Below are 19,448 nucleotides of genomic sequence, written 5' to 3' on the forward strand. Positions count from 1 at the left end.
GCTGGACCGACCTAGCCATAAAGACCATTAATGAGCTATCAATTAGCTAACCGCCAGCTTAAGGATAACTTGTAACCGCCATTAATGGAACATTAATGGAGACTTTCTAGTTACCGAAGGCTACAACTTTCTAGCTATATATAGCCTACGTCTCAGGCTATCCAGGTACACATTCCCTTACCCTTTGTCAATTCAGTTTGCCCTCTCGTTCTTCCTTACTGACTTTGGCATCGGAGCTTCCCCCCGTCGAACCCAACGACGCCCCCACAAGGACGGAAGTTGATCAGAATTTCTCTACTTGTCATCATAATTATAAATTAATTTTTTTAAAAAAAATTTATATTTATTAAACGATTCGGTTAACTGTTAACCGCAGTTTTCGAAACTCTAACCCGAAACCGAAACCAGTACCTATGTATTTTTTTAACCATTAAGAAAACTACCGATTCGGTTAACCGCTTTTTCCAGTTCGGATTACCGGTTTGACCGGTTTTTTGCCCACCCCTATCGTTAGTCGTAACTTCTGAACTAATGCCTTAGAAATGAGATTCTTTTGGCTTTCCAGATTGATAATAGTGTCTATCAAATCTTGCCTCACCTGTATACGAACATTAAACAAATCTTTACGATTGTTAGGAGGAAGAAGATTTTGGGTCATGGAGTTAACTTAGCGTCTCGTTGCAACATTTCATGGATCTGTATGATCTTGTTAGCATTCAATGTCTTTTTTACCTCTTTTCTAATATTTCTTTTCTTTTTTTCTTTTTTCTCATCAGGATGCAGAATATAATAGTTTTCTTTTGTGTGATTTAGTTTGTTACAATGCTCACATTGGGTAAATTACACCCATTGCCACTGAACTTTACCCATTTTCACATTATGGTCACTGAACTTCATTTCTGCCGAGTATGGCCACTGAACTTTATACTTTTTAACACTAGTGGCCACTCAATTTTAACTAACTTCTCAAAATGACCATTAACGATCTCAAAATGAAAATTTTCAAGAATTAAAGTTGTTCAGAACGATATTTACCATGAAACCACATTTTTTATTTTCGAAAATCACATTTTTTTGGTGCTTTCTCTCTCTAAAAATTCACTTTCTCTCTCCTAACCAAACAACACCTAAATGAACTCAAAACGAAAATTTTCAAGAATTAAAGTTCCTTAGAATATTATTAACGCTTTGGATTTTTTATTTTTAGCCGTCAACGGTCGTTTTGAGGCGTTGAGTGGCCACCGGTGTTAAAAAGTGTAAAGTTTAGTGGCTATATCAGGAAGAAATGAAGTTCAATGGCCATAATATGAAAATGGGTAAAGTTCTGTGGGCCATAGGTCTAATTTACCCCTCACATTTTGATTGCTTCCTTCCAGAACTTTGCTCCCTATTTTTGCTACTGCTACTCCCAACTTCAAACTTCTTTGAACTCTCATTATCCTCCTTTTTGTCAACTCTGTTGTTTTTTTTACTCAATGGCAGTTATAGTTACTAATGCTTCTTCAAAGTCTTCAACTTTGAATAATTACAACTCTATATGAATATATTCTTGCAAGCTTTTAATAAACTTCATCAGGAGTTCATGGTCTTCAAATTATAGATCAAGCACAACCTGATTTTGAAACTCGGCTCCATAATCTTGTACCGTCTGTACAGAATTCTACCCCAGATACTGCCATGTAAGGTCCTCAAATTTTGGACCTAGAATAAAAGAATAGTTAAAATGACAAACTAAATTTAGATTATGTAGTTAATTGTTATATATATAATTAGTGAATAAAGCCTTATAAAATAAATAAATAAAAGAAGTTGTGAATTGGGAGAAAAGGAAATAAGAACCTAGTGTACCAGGACTCTACTTTCATTATAATGATACTTTTATTCCTTCCAAACAAAATAAATTATAGTTCGCATATATATAGGGTTTAGAAGAGTGTGAAAGGGTAAAAAAAAAACAGAAAGAAAGAAAACCAAGTCTATATTATTTTGGAGCCGCCGTTGAGTAGTTCATATGCCTGTGAGATTGCTAAAGAATCTGTAACTCGTTTTTACTTGTTGGGTTTTATTGTTCATGGACACAGATATATTTGTAGAAGAAAAAAAATGTGAGAAGCTTTCCATTAATGGACTTCTAATTCTTTATTGGTATTGCATATTAGACTAGACATCAAACAATTTTCTTTTTATTAGATTATAATAATGATAGAATAGATGGCTATGGTAAAGTTGTCAGATCCTAGACTTATATATATTTTTTTAATAATTTAAACATATATTTAGTCCTTCTTTAATTTATGATTTTAGTTTAAAAGAAATTAGATTTATAAAGTTTAGTTACTATAAACAAGTTAGAACCAAACAACATTTTGGCTTTTAAAGAAAAGTTCCACAAGAACTTGCTTTTGTTTTATAAAAGGGAAAATTACAAAACTAGGTCAAATTGGAAGTCCATTTACATATTTAACTCATTTACTCAACCTACTACATATCTAGACTGATTTTGTGTAACTTTCCCATAATACCCCTAACCTTCCCACTTCCCACCACTCGCGAACGGCCGCTCCCCCTATCTCCTTGGTTACGCGAAAAGTTGCTCCTGCATTAATGATTTGAAGACTTTTGATCTTCCTTTCTTCCTTTAAATTGCACGAAATCTGCACCATTTCGCCAAAATCACAATGAATTTCTCTTTTTCTTCTCTTCATCTCTTGATTATGCAACTTCCTAACCCTAGAAAACGAATCCATGGTTCTTCATCTTCTTGTTCGTTACTTGGTTTCTTTCTTCTTGTTACCATGTTAGAAATGGTTATTCTACGTTATTTCCTTCGTTTTTCCCATGTTATCATATTGTTATTGTCGCTTTTGGGGGTGAAAGGGGCGAAAAATGTAAGTATCTGTTGGTTTTTCTGCATTTTTTCATGAATTCACTTCGCAATCGATGGTTTTGCGAAGCTTTGCGAAGAGAAATAGTCTAGAAAGTGACGATCTACTTCGTGAATCGATGATTTCGCGAAGATCTGTGTAGAGAAAGAGTCTTAAACGTTTGGATCCACCTCGCGAATCGATTAGTTCACGAAGTCTGCGAATAGATCCTGACGTTTCAGTCCTCGCAGACTTCGCGAAAGCATCGATTCACGAAGTAGATCGTCACGTTTCAGACCTCGCATACCTCGCGAAAAAATCAATTAGCGAAGTAAAATCACCTATTTTCCTGCACATTTACATTCGCATGCTTCGCTAATCTTCATTTCGCGAAGCCAAAATCGTCTTTTTTCTGCCTAACACGATTAATTTTTTCTGAAGGTGGTTGAATACGTAACATCCCTTTCTGGAAGGCAGCGTACTGGGCTTCAGGGGAGATGATTTTCCTTCATGTATAGGGATGAACTTCCCTCAAGATTGACACATTCACTCTTGAAATGGTTCATTAGGAGAGATTGTGCCAATCTTGGGTGCACCATGGGACACGTCCATCCCATGGTGCCAATCTTCAAAGTGAACCTAACTAATCTAGTACCAATTTTGAATCGGATGAGTAATCTTGGTGTGCACCGCGAGACACGTCCATCCCAAAATGTCTGGACTGCCATTTTTAGAAATGGAAGTCCAGACCTTTTGGGATGGACGTGTCCCACGGTGCACACCAAGATTACTCATCCGCTTCAAAATTGGTACCGGATTAGTTAGGTTCACTTTGAAGTGATTTGTTAGGAGTTTATTATGACAATCTTGTTGTAAATTTTGATAATGTTATGATTTTAATGTTGTTATTGTGGCAATCTTGTTGTAAATTTTGATAATGTTATGATTATAATGTTAGAATCTGTTGTTGCTTGTCATTTTTTGTTATATACCACTTTGCGAATTAGCTTCAAAACATATCCAGGCTTCGCATATGCGAACTAGATTCATCAAGTAAACCAAACTTTAGCTTCGCAGGCTTCGCATATGCACACTAAATTCATCAAGCAAACCAAACTTTAGCTTCGCATATGCGAACTAAATTCATCAAGTAAACCAAACTTTAGCTTCGCAGGCTTCACATAATAATGAATCTGCGAAGTCAGACGGGAGGGGGCGAGACGCGCGTAAATATTGAGGGTATTATGGGAAAGTCACACAAAATCAGTCTAGATATGTAGTAGGTTGAGTAGATGAGTTAAATATGTAAATGGGCCTCCAATTTGACCTAGTTTTATAATTTTCCCTTTATAAAATTACTTAAGAAACTAAATATCAAGTTTCTTTTAGCTTTACTATAAATGCATACATATATCCGTTTTTGGACATAATTAAATATATTAAGACTATTCTTGAATATAGAATTAAATGTTATGTTATAATCATTATATAGGACGTGACGAACCAGTGGAGGGTATACCGGAGGAGTTAGCCGAGTAGTTAAATTTATCTTTGCTGTTAGAGGTAAATGATTAATTAAATATATAGTATGTGTGCTTGTTTATTTGAGTGCTATATTTGACTTGGTATAATAATTGCTTATTAATTGATTTATATGCTTGACATGTATACTTGATATATTTATGATGACTACGATGACGTAAATGAATTGAATTTTGATATTGATGGTTGTGAGGACATGAATGGTTTTTAGACCGAGACTTATTGGGGATCGAATGAAAATCGATTATGATACAGTTGATAAACTTTGGATAAACTGAAAGACTAGAAAATTATAAGAATAAGAGCTTATCCAGGATAGTATATTCAATGGTTGCGACTGAAATAAGAAAAATGAATATGGTGATCACGTGAAATATAAACACCGGGTATTTTTTACGACATGGTGTTAAGGTACCAGGTATTTGTTACGATAGGGTATCCCAGGATATGATTTTATTGGCCAAGCAACCATTGGGTATTACTTTTTTTTTTTGGTCTGTAATTTGATTTAACCATTGAGTATTACTAGACTAAAGTAATCAGGACCTTTTGAATAAATTAATAATAATTTATCAATTATTGGATTGTTTGCTTGATAACTAATAAATTTAAATGCCAGAAGACTATTGTATGCGTATGTGATTGCACTATGTATTTAAATAACTATTTACTGAGTCGGCAGCTCATCCCTTGCCACCACGACTTCAAGAATAAAAGATTAGCGACGTTCGTGTCAACCCGGCCAGTATGTGGAATCGCTATATTTAGGATTGATATTTATTTATTCATCTTATTTAAGATTTGATTGTTTTTTTAGCAATTAAATTGAGATTTTTTTTTTCGAATTTGTATGCTCAATTGGTTTTATTTGCGTAGGAGTTTTTATTAAATCCGACTGTATCTATTCGAAGATGAACTGGACAACTTTTGCTATTTATTGGTTTTACCCAAATTATTCATTATACAAAGGAGAACAAAAGAGTTTATTTAATTTGTTTGTATCTCACTTATATTAGTAAAAGGCCTAATACACAAATAACCCCCTGAACTTGTCCAAATGTTGCAACTGCCCCCCTCAACTTTCAATTGTAACAACTTACCCCTTAAACTTGTCCAATTGTAAAATATAACTCCAAATTGGGAATTTTTTTACCCCGTATTTGAAGCAACAGTAAAAAAATTTTCTGGATTCGTATCACGCTAAAGATCTGATTATTATACTCCACGAGCGTTGCAGATTTTGTATTTCACGTGTTTCTTCAATTGCAGTCCATGTCAGCAATTTGAGGTTGTGTTTTATAATTGGACAAGTTTAAGGGGTAAGTTGTTACAATTGGACAAGTTTGAGGGGTAAATTGTTACAATTGAAAGTTGGAGGGGGCAGTTGCAACATTTGGACAAGTTCAGGGGGTTATTTGTGTATTATGCCTTAGTAAAATAGGTATTTGGTGGTGGCGAAGGACACTGTTAAAATTTATTCATTTTATTATTATTTTTCTTTCTTTCCTTTTAGCCAGTAGTGATGATTATAAAATTGTGACAGGGAAAAAGCTATATTCTCTTAGTACAGGGTAGGCTTTTGATTGTTTTGGAAAGAAATTGTGTATTATTATTTTATTACTGTTATTATTATTCAATTGTTTTCTTTTAAAATAAATAGATAAATAGAGTACTTATTTTGATGAAAAGAGGTGTTACATGCCACTTGAACCATCTATCTTCCTCGAATCTAATGGGGTAAAACTGCTTTCTTATGGCTCGCTTAAACTTCTTCCACATCATAGTTTTTATATTATGATGTTTGTTATAAGTTTTGGACTATGTTAAAAGCATGTTTGGTCAACTTTAATGTTGCAAAGTTGACCCTTAAATGATTATTATACTCATAAATAGTATAATAAGTCTCTAATTGCTCGATCAAATTTTCCAACTTCTCTGTATTGATAACCCCATCATATAGAGACAGGAATTTTCACATATCTAACGGTGAATGAATAAATTCTACACGCTCATTAAGGTGCATGTGATCAAGAATGCATATAGAGAAATATCAATCTTGATATCGATTTTAAAACCACTCAAAGAAGTTTTGGATGTAATATCTTTGTCAGTAGTTGATTCATCTTTTTTCGGTTTATTTGCAATTCTCTACTAACTTCGTCATCATCAATGTCATTTTCTCCATTTGTTACGCCAACACTGCAATCTTAACATCGATTCCTTCTTCTCCCGCCATTGGTTGCTTCCTCTTTCATTGAAGAACTTTTTCTAAAATTAATGGTTCAACAAGTTTTTTGCTCAAAACTTTGACTTGCTTGTGAGTTGAGACTATAAACCAAAGGAAACCACAAAATATAATGCTCTGATACCACTTGATCAAAAGTTTTCTTATAGAACTCTTAATCAAGAATAAAAGAAAAAAAATGCTAAAATGGAGAAATAAAAGAAAAGACATTGAATAAAAAAAACTGATTGATAATTAACATACAACATTGATTCCTAAATTAGAAAAACTAACCCCAGGTCTGTAAGAAATTTTAGAACCTCATTTCGGTGTGACTTCGCATCGCCCAATTCCGTGCGGGTGCGCCACTAACCCTATGGTGCTTCGGTTGCATCCTCTCTGCGCGTGAGAGGGCATTTCCCCTAGTAATTGGCTAAAGGCTTGTAAATGCCATTTACTTATAAACTAGTTAAGATTCTCATTTCTTTCTTATGTGGGATGAGAATGTTTAATTTCATTTCATCTTCTTCCAAACCATTTCAAGTGGTTCACTTTGAGCAACAATTTCTCATCATCACTTGTCCGTTTTGAGTTTATAATATACCGTTAAAAATATCTCATGGCATAGAATACGTTGACATATTTCAAGTTATTCTAAACTTCATTTATCCATTAATATAATATTATTTAATTTTAACTGTTTTTTAATAGTTGGACACACCAGCAAGGAATGTCAATTTTTTGCTCAAGTAGCAGAAAATATTGGCTTTCACGGTGAAAAAAATAATAATTCATCCCTTCTATTTTTTCCATAGTTTCAATTCGTTTGACTTTTTCAAGACACGTTGATACGGATCGGGTAACAGTGATAATTTTCAATCGTAAATTATCAAAGATATTTTCAAGATACCTTGAAGGACCCGTGAAACTCCCAAGATTCACAGGCTAGACCCATATGAATTGAAAAATCCTCATTTTTTAAGAATGAACCTAACAAAAGCTCTCAAAGAGAAATATAAGTTTGATTGATAAAAAGTTGCATATCCTTACAAATATTGGGGTTTAAATACCTCCCCTAAAATAAAGATAAAAGACTTAAATACCCTAACTACTGTTACAAAACATAAAATAAGTGATATGGATAAGGTATGGTGAAGTGGCTAAATGGAATAATGGTTAATAGGCCTAAATGGCAAAACAATAATAGTTGGATAGCAAAATAGTAGTTAAGAGGGGCAGGGATTTGCCAGGCATTGGGGCAGCCGCTGTCTCCTTGTTATGTAAGTGACCTCACATGGCGTGTGCCTTTGGTGACATACCGTGTGGCTGATTCCTCCGGCCACCCAAGGTTCGTCGATGCACTTTCAAGGCCCCTCTCCAACATGTCACGTAGCCACTGTTCGAAACAAAGGACGCCTGGACCGCCTAGGCGCTCGAAATTGAGAATCCGCCGCGATTTTCTCCAATTAGTTGCTATAGGCGTTTTATTGACTCCTAAGTGATTTTTACCCGTCTTGCCTCCGGCTAGGCCGCCTAGACCGTCTAGGTACCGCCTAAGTGACAATGAATAAAAACATTTTTTATTCTGTTTTTTTTTTGGTTTATTATAGTTCAATTTTAAGTTGTTTTAATGATATTGTTGTTGAAATGTTGATGTTTGCACATTTTTAAAGATATATGTTACAAATATACATGTTTTTCTATATTAAATAATTTTATATTATTATTTTTAGATAGTATAATACATATTTTAATTGAATTTATATAATAATTTGATGATTAACAAATAAAAAATACAAAAATACAAATCCGACTAATCCCCGATTAAATCCGACTAATCCTCGATTAATCCCCGAGGGCTCTGTCCGCCCGACTAGCATCTAGCGTTTTTTATAACCTTGCACACAGCGTGCGAGTAATAGCCGCATGCCGTATGAATTAATTCTGAGTTCTAGGACCTCATCCATCATCTCACATGTCGTGTGGGTTATGTTTTCCACATTTCTTCACACAATTCTTGGCTCACACGCTGTGTGGCTAATGGCACATGTCGTGTGAGACTCTTTCCCCTCTTGTCTTGGTTTCACATTTGAGATGCCCGCATCACACGTGTAATATATCTTCTGCATGCAGATTATTTTGTACAATGGACGAATTAATTGAATACATTTTAAGTAAATCGATGAGGTCTCAGTGTATTTTAATAATGTTGAGGGGCTATTGAGATATTTTAAGAATTCAGGAGACCAATTAAGTTTTTAGGACAAGTATATAATATGATGATGTATTAAGTCTAAATTAAACGAGAGATATGTAACAGAAAAAAAAAACTTTAATATATCATTTGCCCCCTGAACTTGTCCAAAAAAACTTTGATTGGCTTTTGAATTTTCAAAATATCGCGATAGCCCCCTCAACTTGCTTAAATTGTCCCGATAGCCTCCACAACTTACGTAAAATGTAATCAATTAATTACTCGGTTGCAAAACATAAAGTTGTATAAGGTGTGTTGCGCGCACATCAGAATGTTATTACATAATTTCCAGAATAAATTAAATCATATTAAAAATGAAGTTCCACTTGCTCATTTGCAAAACATGTTCTATCTGATATTAGAATTTCATACTCCTACATTGGTCGTTTGACTTTTTCGAGATACGTTAAACAAACCTTTCATATGCAGCTTACCTTTTTTTCAATCAAATGATTAATACTACATCTTAAACAAGTTAAGAGGACTATCGAGATACTTTGAAAGTTTAAAAGCTCAAATAAACTTTTTAAATAAGTTCGGGGACGGATGATGTATTATGTGAAAATAAAATTATACTTAGAAGAACCAAAAATATTTGTAAAAAAGCTATTAAAATTAACAACTAACAAATTGAAAAAAAAAAAAAAAACTCAATGGCATACCTTCTATCTCTCCTGATCTTATCTCTACCTCTAATTTAAAAAAAGAAAACAAACTCTCATCAGGTTTTTTCCTGTCCTGTCTAAAAAAAACATAAACAAAAACAAAATCAACAAAAGCTTTGAGAATTTTTACTTTCTTTCTCATCTTTTTGCTATCTGAATCAATCATTCCCCCTGTCAAGAACAAATACACAATTCCCGTTAATGATTTTCCCATTTCGATCACCAAAAACCCGATCCTGAGTCGAAAGAAATCATAAAAACAACCCTGAGCAGCGCCAAATGCTAATGGGCGCGCACGCAGCTACGCTTGCGCGCAAAACAACGTTATTCTTATTAATATTCATTACAACGGTAATCACGATGTCATATGGTGCGGTAGAAACGGATTCGCTATTAAAATTCAAAGAAGGATTACGTAATTCGACGGCTCTAAACAACTGGGATCCGATGGTGAAACCGTGTATTTCGAATCGGACTAATTGGTTAGGTGTTCTTTGTTGGAATGGAACAATTTGGGGTATCAAATTAGAACATATGGATCTTCATGGAATCATTGACATTGATTCACTTGTTGCTTTGCCTAATTTCAGGACATTAAGTCTTATGGATAACAAGTTTGAAGGGCCGTTGCCGGAAATTAACAAATTAGGGAAATTAAAAGCGTTGTATCTTTCGAATAATTTTTTCTCGGGCGAGCTTTCCGACGACGCGTTTCAGGGGATGGGGTCGTTGAAAAGGGTATTTTTGGCAAATAATTTGTTTACAGGAAAAATACCTCATTCACTTACTACATTGAATAAGCTTATGGAATTGAGACTTGAAGGGAATCAATTTAGTGGACAGATTCCTGATTTTTCTCATCATGAATTGAAAACTGCTAATTTTGCTCGGAATGAATTGGAGGGTCCGATTCCGGAAAGCCTCGCCAAAGTGGCTCTCGACTCGTTTTCAGGTACACATATACCCTTAACGTTACTGTAAGAAGCGATAAAATTTTATAGTTATAAGAAAATTTGAGCTTTAGATAAAGCTACATTGAGTAATTTTGAGATACGGGGGTTGGCGCATATCTCATGGTCGAGAATGTATTTTTTAAGTCGGGTGCGTGTGGACTAGGTTTTTTTTGCAATTTAATAGCAGTGAAAAGGTAAAAAAAATTCTGTTTCTTATGTTAGGGGTATATTTCAACTTTTCTGAAAACATTAGGGGTAATTTTGACTTTATCCTGAAATGTTATAAATAAATGAGGTCATAAAGCATAGACGAGAGGATATTGAGGTGTTGTTGCATCCTGTCCTGCTGGTATCCACCCCCGAGAGGGGTTGTTTCGGCTTGTCTCAGTTCGACAATTTTATTTGTTGGAGTGCAATTTGCACTGAGAATGAAAAAAGAAAGAATTGCCTAGTCCAAATCAAAATGAGAAATTTTACTGTATTTTCGGAGTAATACACTCAATCAACCACAGTAATTTATGGGAAATGATTGGTGTAGAGAAATATATATATATACATATAACCTTATGTTAGAAATATATCTGCACTTTTTTAAAAATATTAGTAGCAATTTTGAATTTATCCCGAAATGTTATAAATAAATGAGGTCATAGGGAGAGACCATAGGATATTGGGGTGTCGTTGCATCTCGTGCTGTTGGTATCCACCCTTGAGAGGGGGTGGTTTCGCCTTTCCTCAGTTTGACAATTTCATCTGTGAGGCGAGGTGCAAATTGCACCTACAACAAATAAAGAAACGATTGCCTAGTTTAGATCAAAACGAGAAATTTTACTGCACGTCGGAAATAATACACTCAAACCATCACGATAATAATCTTGCATATTACTTCATAGGATATTATTGGTGTAGAGAAAAACATATATAAATTTGACTCGGCCACTATTTAGGTCCAAAATTGCTCCACATTCAAAAGTTAAGCGTAAAATTTTACAGTTTCTTACGTTAGGGTATATGTACACTTTCCCAAAAACATTAAGGACATTTTTCACTTTATCCCGAAATGTTATAAATAAATGAAATCATAAGCAGAGACGAGAGGATATGACGTCTGTCGTTGCATCCCATGTCGCTGGTACCTCCACTCAGATGATGTCACGTTATCCCAACTGCTGATATAACATCATCTGAGGAGAAGAACTACTACTGATCTCGGTCCACAGTAGAATTTCTCGTATCCACCCTTGACAGGAGCGGTCTCGCCATTCCTCAGTTGTCAATTTCATCTGTGGGGTGCAGTGGATTTTGCCCAATCTAGATCAAAATTAGAAATTTTACTGTACTCTGCAGACAACCAATCAAAATAGTTGTTCATATTAATTGATTCGTGAAATATTAATAATTAAATCTTAATTATCAATAATTAATTTCTGACATGATAGTATATCTGCACTTTTCTAAAAACATTACGGGAAATTTTAATTTTATCCCGAAATGTTATAAATAAATGAGACTATATGAGATGCCGATGCATCCCATGTCGCTAGTATCCACCTTTCCTCGGTTGTCAATTTCATCCGTCAGGCGGGGTGCAATTTTCCCGGTCTAAATCAAAATTAGAAATTTTACTATACTCGGGAAAGTAACACGCGACCAATCAAAATAGTGATGCATATCAATTGATTCGTTAAATATCAAGTTTTAACCCGAATTAACCTTAATTTGCAGGAAACAAAGACCTCTGCGGAGCGCCACTCGCAGAATGCAGCGACGCCCAATTCGAGGCGGCCGGAGTAAAAAAAAAGAGCAACAAAACAGTACTAATAATAATGATGATATTAATACTAGCAGGATTAATAATAATGGGAATAATAATAATAACAAGAAAAAAGGAAAGAGAAAGAATGCTAAGGGCAAAATCGTCATCAATAGATTCAAACAAAATAATCTCCAGACCGTACCAAATTTCCGATCCATTAGAAAGCCAAAGAGGCGGCGGCGCCGGCGGCGGAGGAGGAGGGAAAACGTCGTCAACAGCAGCATCGCTTATGAAGAAGACAGATCTGTCGTTTATGAGAGACGATGTGGAGAGATTCGATCTGAACGATTTATTGAGAGCGTCGGCGGAGGTTTTGGGGAGCGGGACTTTTGGATCGTCGTATAAGGCGTCGGTGAATCGGGGGAAAGCGATGGTGGTGAAGAGGTATCGGCATATGAATAATGTCGGGAGGGAGGAATTTCATGAGCATATGGTGAGATTGGGGAGTTTGGATCATCCGAATTTGTCTAGATTGGTTGCGTATTATTATAGGAAGGAGGAGAAGCTTTTGGTTTATGAGTTTGTTGCTCATGGAAGCTTGGCTAGTCATCTCCATGGTAATAATTGTTTCTTTTAGCTTTGCTTTTGCTTCCGAAATTCTACTGTAGACCGGGACCAATATTCGTTTTCCATTTAGATGGACGCGGGCATTACGGGTTTCTTTTACCTTTACTCTTACTTTGCCTCAGAAATTCTACTATAGATCGGGACGATACTCATCTTCTTGCTGAGATGATGGTACATGAGTAGTTAGATTGACGTGACATTATCTGAGTGGGTGGGTTCCCCATTCAAATAATGTCGCATCAATAGTTAGATTGAGATTGCATCATTTGAGTGGACGCAACCAGTAAGGGTTCCTCCATTCAGATAATATCGTATAAGTAGTTGGATTGACATGATATCATCTGAATGGACGGGAACAGTACTAGTTCTGGTCTACAGTAGAAATTTAGGATAAGATATCAAAATACGCCTAATGTTTTTTTACGAGTATCAATTTAGGCTTTACGTATAAAATAACATCAATATAGATTTAACGTTTATAAAAGAAAATATTGATTTACGACTCAATAACAAAACTCATATTACTCTGTTAAGTTCCGATTTATCTCTCCACGTGCAAGTGACACAACTTAACGGAGTAATATGAATGATGTGTCGCGTTCTGTTATTAAGGCATAAATTGGTACTTTTTTTTTTTTTGTAAATGTTAAACTTATATTGATATTATTTTATATGTGGAGACTAAATTAATACTTTCTAAAAAAAACTTTAAACCTATTTTGGTACCTAATCCGTAAATTTTTTTATTTTTATAACTTTTACTTTCATAACATTGTTTCAACTTGGGTAAATAATTTATTAGTCGTTATATTTTTACCTAGCACACAGTTCTCGTATTTTAATAATACATTGTTTAGTCTTTAATTTTTATTCTATTCAACAGTTTAATAGCTCAAATATTTGAGTTATTAAACAGTTTAGTTCCTCTATAAGGGACTAAACGGTAGAATAGAACAAAATTTAAGGACTAAACAATATATTATTAAAATATGAGGACTTAACAGTGTGATATGTAAAAATGTTAGAACTAATAAAATATTTACCTTTCGACTTTCATAAAAGTGAAATTATACCATTCTCATATGGGATAAGGTACCCAAAAAAAATAGTTTTTATATTAATTTCTAACCCACTCCTCACATGATAACACTTATATTATAGGTTCGAAGCGTGTATAAAATAGCAAGCTGTCAAATTAGAAAAAGCTCAATTTTTAGTTTGAGTAAATTACAAAATTAAATATTATGGTTTGGTTGATTAAATACAGTTTTTGTGATTTAAAAGTTTGCGAACATACGTTTACGTTTTATGAAATTTGCAGTTAAAGAATATATATGAGTCAATATCTCGGTAAACCAATATTTGCGGTTTAGTGGGTTTGCAAAATCAACAGACCTTATATTTTGAGTAATTTATAAAATCAGTTTTTTTTTAATTGTTCTAAATCACTTCTTTTTTAGGTAAATAGTCACGACAATAAATTTTTATAGAATGATTGCGTTTGTAAAATGCACAAAGTACAGATCCATGTTTTCAAACTTTTAAATCACGAGAACTGTTTTTATAAATCGACCAAATCACAAACTTTATTTTTGTATTTTGTTATAACAGAACATGACACGTCATTCATATTATTCCGTTAAATTCTGATTTCTCTGTCCATGGTTGATTTTTCAGGTAACAGAAAACAAAGGCTAAATTGGACCAGCAGAATGAAAATAATAAGAGGAATAGTAAGAGGATTAAGCTATTTATACAAAGAAATTCCAATGGTAGTTCCACATGGACATCTCAAATCATCAAATGTACTTTTAGGTCCATCAATGACAGCTTTATTAACGGATTACGCGTTAAGACCCGTAATTAACCCGCAACAAGCACACAGTACAATGATAGCTTACAAAACGCCCGATTACGCGCAACATAGCCGGACTTCAAACAAGACGGACATATGGAGTCTAGGAATTCTGATACTCGAAATTCTCACGGGAAGATTCCCCGAGAATTACCTTTTACCAACATACGATAGTGAAAACAACTTAGCTGCGTGGATTAATCAAATGGTTAGGAATAAAAAAACTAGTGAAGTGTTCGATAAAGATATGACAGGCGCTAAAGATAATAAAGCGGAAATGATAAGTATGTTGAAGATCGGTCTGAGTTGCTGTGAAGAAGATGCGGAGATTCGGTATGATATTAATCAAGTTCTTGATGAGGTTGAGAAGTTGAAATCAAATAATACCGCTCAAGCTTATAATATTAGATCGGGGAATGGGAATGACAACGCGGTTTCTTTCTCTCTTGATCGATGATTAGTACTTGATTATGACTCACACACTAGTTACAATTGATTATGAGATCGATACGTATATATTATATGAAGAATTATTCATGATTCCGTTCTATGTTTATTATATATGATGGTAGCCTCGATCTTTGCCTTTTTTTACTATTAACGTCGAACTAACTCTTGTAGAATTTTATTTTTCAATTTTTGCATATACACGAACCCGATTTTTCTTTTTCATTGTCTACTTAATTCATTAGCTTTTCCGAGAGTATCTTCTTGTCTACTACTTGTAGCACGTAGTTAATTTAAAAGTTTATGTATAATATATTACTTTTATATATGTGTTAGATGTACGGGTTAATCCATAAAGATAAACACAATATAAACTGGAATGTTATTATAAAACGAATAAAATATTACAAGTGGAAATACAAAATGAAAAATAAAAACACTTTTAAACTTTTGAATTAGCACGAAATAAAAGTTGATTGTGTTGAGGCCTGAAACTACAGTAAAACCTTCATAAATTAATACTCGATAAATTAATATCCTCTTTAAAATAATAATTTCTTCTGGTCCCGACTTGGACCAATTCGTTAAATTAACACTCGATAAATTAATATCTCTATAAATTAATAAAATTTCGTGGTCCCAACATTATTAATTTATAAAGGTTTTACTGTACTCAGCTTCTAAGAAAGAAATTTCCCCATAAGGATCAAACCGTCTCCCAAAATACAAAACACTAGAGGCGAAGTCGAACAGTAAACGGAGCTATCACCGGAGGTAAGAACGGAAGAATGTGAAATGAGACAAAATAATCTGATCCTTATTCATATAGAGGAAAATCAGAAATGTCTGTCCATTAATCCGCCAATTAAGCACAATTTGAATGTTGTATTAAAGTCTTATAACCGCACAAACGTTTGTAGATTTGAAAACAAGATGTTCCTCACCGGTCTGCTATAGTTGGATCTACACGCCCCGCTCTTTTATCCCGAGAAATGAAACGAATTGCATCTTTCTCTGTCGGAGATTAATATAAGATCTATGATTGGACCTTAACTATAAGCTCGAGCTTTTAGCTAAAACGGTTCCATGACATGGTATCAGAGCCAGTGTGACCAAGTGGTCATGGGTTCGATTCCTGGCAGCCCCATTTGTTGAGTTATTTGCATTACATGGTAATATGGGCCTGTGTTACGAAGTGGACCTTTAACTATCAGCTTGAGCTTTTAGCTAAAACGGTTCCATGACATTGTCGAACATTAATATAAGATCTATGATTGGACCTTAACTATCAGCTCGCAGAAGGATAGAGATCGAAACAAAAAATAGTTTGGTGCCTTAAACAGTTTGTATCCATAGAACATCCGTCGTACCATAGATAATAAATAAATAGGAGTTAATATCATTCCAACTGCCATTACGACAGTAATTAATATTTTTGCCGTTAAAAGGTATTTTTGGCCGCTAATTAATCCAAAAAAGACGACCAATTCCCAAAAAAACCCACTCATGCCCGGTAATCCACCTGCTGGTGAATTTAAATGTAACATCGACGCTGCACTGTGGACTTCCGATTTAATTCATGGTGCAAGCGCGGTGCTACGTGATTGTAATGGAACCTTTATTGCTGGACTTAGTATGCATGCGAAGGGCTCAATTTCGGTTAAAATGGCAGAGGTGCTGGCACTTAAAGCAAGTATAAATTAGGTACAGAAATTGACACCACACAATATCATTTTTGAGTCGGATGCTAAGCTAGTTGTGGATTGTATATCATCTACTAGACGAGATATCAGAGAGTTTGGTAGTATAATTGACGATATTAGAACTATTCTTAGCAGCCACTAAAGGTTTTCGGTGGTTTTTGTTTCAAGGTTAACCAACGATGCAACCCATGTGTTAGCACGGCATGCTCGTTTGTACGCTAATTCTTTCATTCATTTATCTGTTCCTATATTTATTGAGAACAGCCTAGTTCGGAAGGTTTCTCTTAATTATGAATAAAGTTGGTTTTTTCCTTAAAAAAAAATGTTCGTAACGTTTTTTCATTTTCCAGCTCACTAATATAAAGGGTAAATTACACTCATGGCCACTCAACTTTACCCATTTTAACATTGTGGCCATTGAACTTCAATTCCTAATGGTATGACCACTGAACTTTGCCACTCAATTTTAAATAACTCCTCAAAGTGACCGTTAACGACCTCAAAATGAAAATATTCAAGAATTAAAATTGTTCAGAACGATATTTGTTGAAACACCTTTCCACATAATTTTGATTTGACAAAATTGTTTAAGTATAAATTAAAATACATATTCTAAACACACTAAGTTTAAATGCTTTGATTTATTCTACTAATGTGTTTGTTCAATGTTGAGTTATAAATGTCATAAGTATTGGAAGGCCCAAGCCCAATACGGAAGCAAAGGCCCAAGTCAAACAACTCAGTACACTCGGCCTACGTATGTCAAGACGTTGCCGTTTTGATGCAAAACACAACTCAGCAAACGGAAGGATCTAGAAGACCTTCGGGAACAACTTCAAAACGAAGCTGCTGAGTAGTCTCGACAATACGTACAAGACAGCAGCTGGCATGGGAAAACTTCCAGACAAAGTGTTTCCCCTTTTGGCAAAGTTCAGAAGACACAGTATGCTGTCCAGTTGACTTTACCATAAAAGGAGAGACCATCTGCTGAGCTGACCGAGGACAGAAGATACACGATTGTGATTGGCCGAGAACTCTGTGCAAGTCAAGATGACAACGACATATAGCCGTTTCCCTCCAACGGTTATTTTGAATTTCGAAATGACCGAATGCCCAGACGTCTCTATAAATAGTGCCATCAGAAGCTTCACAATTGACAGAACTTGATCAAGCAGTTACGCTGACCAAATCTCTACAAGTTCTTCAAGCAAGAAGCAAAGCAAAATTCTTACACTACATTTTCATATCTGTGTAAAAGTCTAGAGTGATTGTAAATCGTCTAAAGTGTCTTAGCACATCTTTGTATTAGGACAAAAACACTTATCATTTCTAGAGATAGAAAGGAGAGGCTGAGTACTCGGTTTTAAGTACTCAGCGGAGAGATTAGGATTGAGTAGAAGTATAGAGGAAGGTACTCTTGTCATACTCAATTGCTGATATTGTAAAAGGTTTGAGGCTCTACCTTTAAAGAGCTCAGTAGAGGATTTGAAATCTCGGACGTGTTCCGGGGACAGGACGTAGGCTTAGAAGAAGCCGAACCTGGATAAATCTGCTGAGTGAAGTATTTCTAAACCTTAACTCCTTATTTATATTGCTTGCTTTAAGTAATCAAAACTGACCAAGTAAAGAGGTCAAGTTGAGTTGTGCGCGTTGAACGTGTGAGCTCAGGAATAGACTCTAAGTGCTATCTCCTGACTCAAGCTAAGGAACTGACCCAGTCACCTGTTGACTAAGCCAGAATCTTGCTGTTTACTCAGCGCCGCTGTTCAAACCTTTTTCTTTAGAAAAAGAAGTCTGCCTAACTTGCGAAAAAAAGAAAAGTTTAAATAGTTCCTAACCCCCCCCCCTTGGAACTATACTTGCAACTAAATAAGGGACCAACAAGTGGTATCAGAGCTCTAAAAGCTCACTTTAAAAGGTCTAACAACCTTGAGCTGATCCCTACCATGGGCGAAAACAGCACTCGGTTTCTCCCTGGAAACGAAACAACTCAAATACTGCCTGAGGGGCTGTCCATTACTAGGCCTCCCCTATTCTTCGGGTCAAACTATACCTTCTGGAAGAATAGGATGAAAAACTTCATTTAGGCTACAAACATGAGTGACTGGCTATCTATAGTCCAAGGCCCGTTTGTACCTGTCGAGGTTGTGGCTGGCCAAACAGTTATAAAAGCTGAGGCCAAATGGACAGAGGATGATCTTAAGAAGCTTCAAAACCATGCTTCGGCTATCAATATGCTTCACTGTGCGATCGATGCTACAGAATATAACAAAATCTCAGGTTGTGAGTCGGCACAAGAGATATGGAAAAAGCTGAAAGTCACCTACGAGGGAACAAACAAAGTAAAAGAATCCAAGGTGAATCAGCAGATGAGACTGTACGAGCTGTTCGAGATGAACAATGATGAGGGCATTTCAGACATGAACGCAAGGTTCACCAACATCATTAATGAGCTCAAGAGACTTGGGAAAATCTTCACTGAGGAAGAACAAGTCAAAAAGATACTCAGGAGTCTTCCAAAAGACTGGCAAGCAAAGAAGACAACAGTTGAGGAAGCT

The 19,448-nt window shown here is 35.2% G+C and overlaps 1 protein-coding gene across 1 annotated transcript; it reads left to right on the forward strand.

Moving 5' to 3' along the window:
- Window positions 1-9,828: 9,828 nt before the first annotated feature.
- LOC136220122 (pollen receptor-like kinase 4) lies at window positions 9,829-15,329 on the forward strand. The gene is made up of 3 exons (XM_066007826.1): window positions 9,829-10,501; window positions 12,228-12,884; window positions 14,563-15,329. Exons 1-3 carry the CDS (start codon window positions 9,829-9,831, stop codon window positions 15,195-15,197), a joined length of 1,965 nt encoding a protein of 654 aa, XP_065863898.1. The 3' UTR covers window positions 15,198-15,329.
- Window positions 15,330-19,448: the final 4,119 nt, after the last annotated feature.

Source organism: Euphorbia lathyris, chromosome 1 (genome assembly GCF_963576675.1).
Source record: "Euphorbia lathyris chromosome 1, ddEupLath1.1, whole genome shotgun sequence".
NCBI classification, from domain to species: Eukaryota; Viridiplantae; Streptophyta; class Magnoliopsida; order Malpighiales; family Euphorbiaceae; genus Euphorbia; species Euphorbia lathyris.

Coding starts and splice junctions, on each gene's coding strand:
- LOC136220122 (XM_066007826.1), top strand. CDS start 9,829: ATGCTAATGGGCGCGCACGCAGCTACGCTTGCGCGCAAAACAACGTTA. Junction 10,502..12,227: donor GGCTCTCGACTCGTTTTCAG/GTACACATATAC, acceptor CTTAATTTGCAG/GAAACAAAGACCTCTGCGGA. Junction 12,885..14,562: donor TCATCTCCATGGTAATAATT/GTTTCTTTTAGC, acceptor TTGATTTTTCAG/GTAACAGAAAACAAAGGCTA.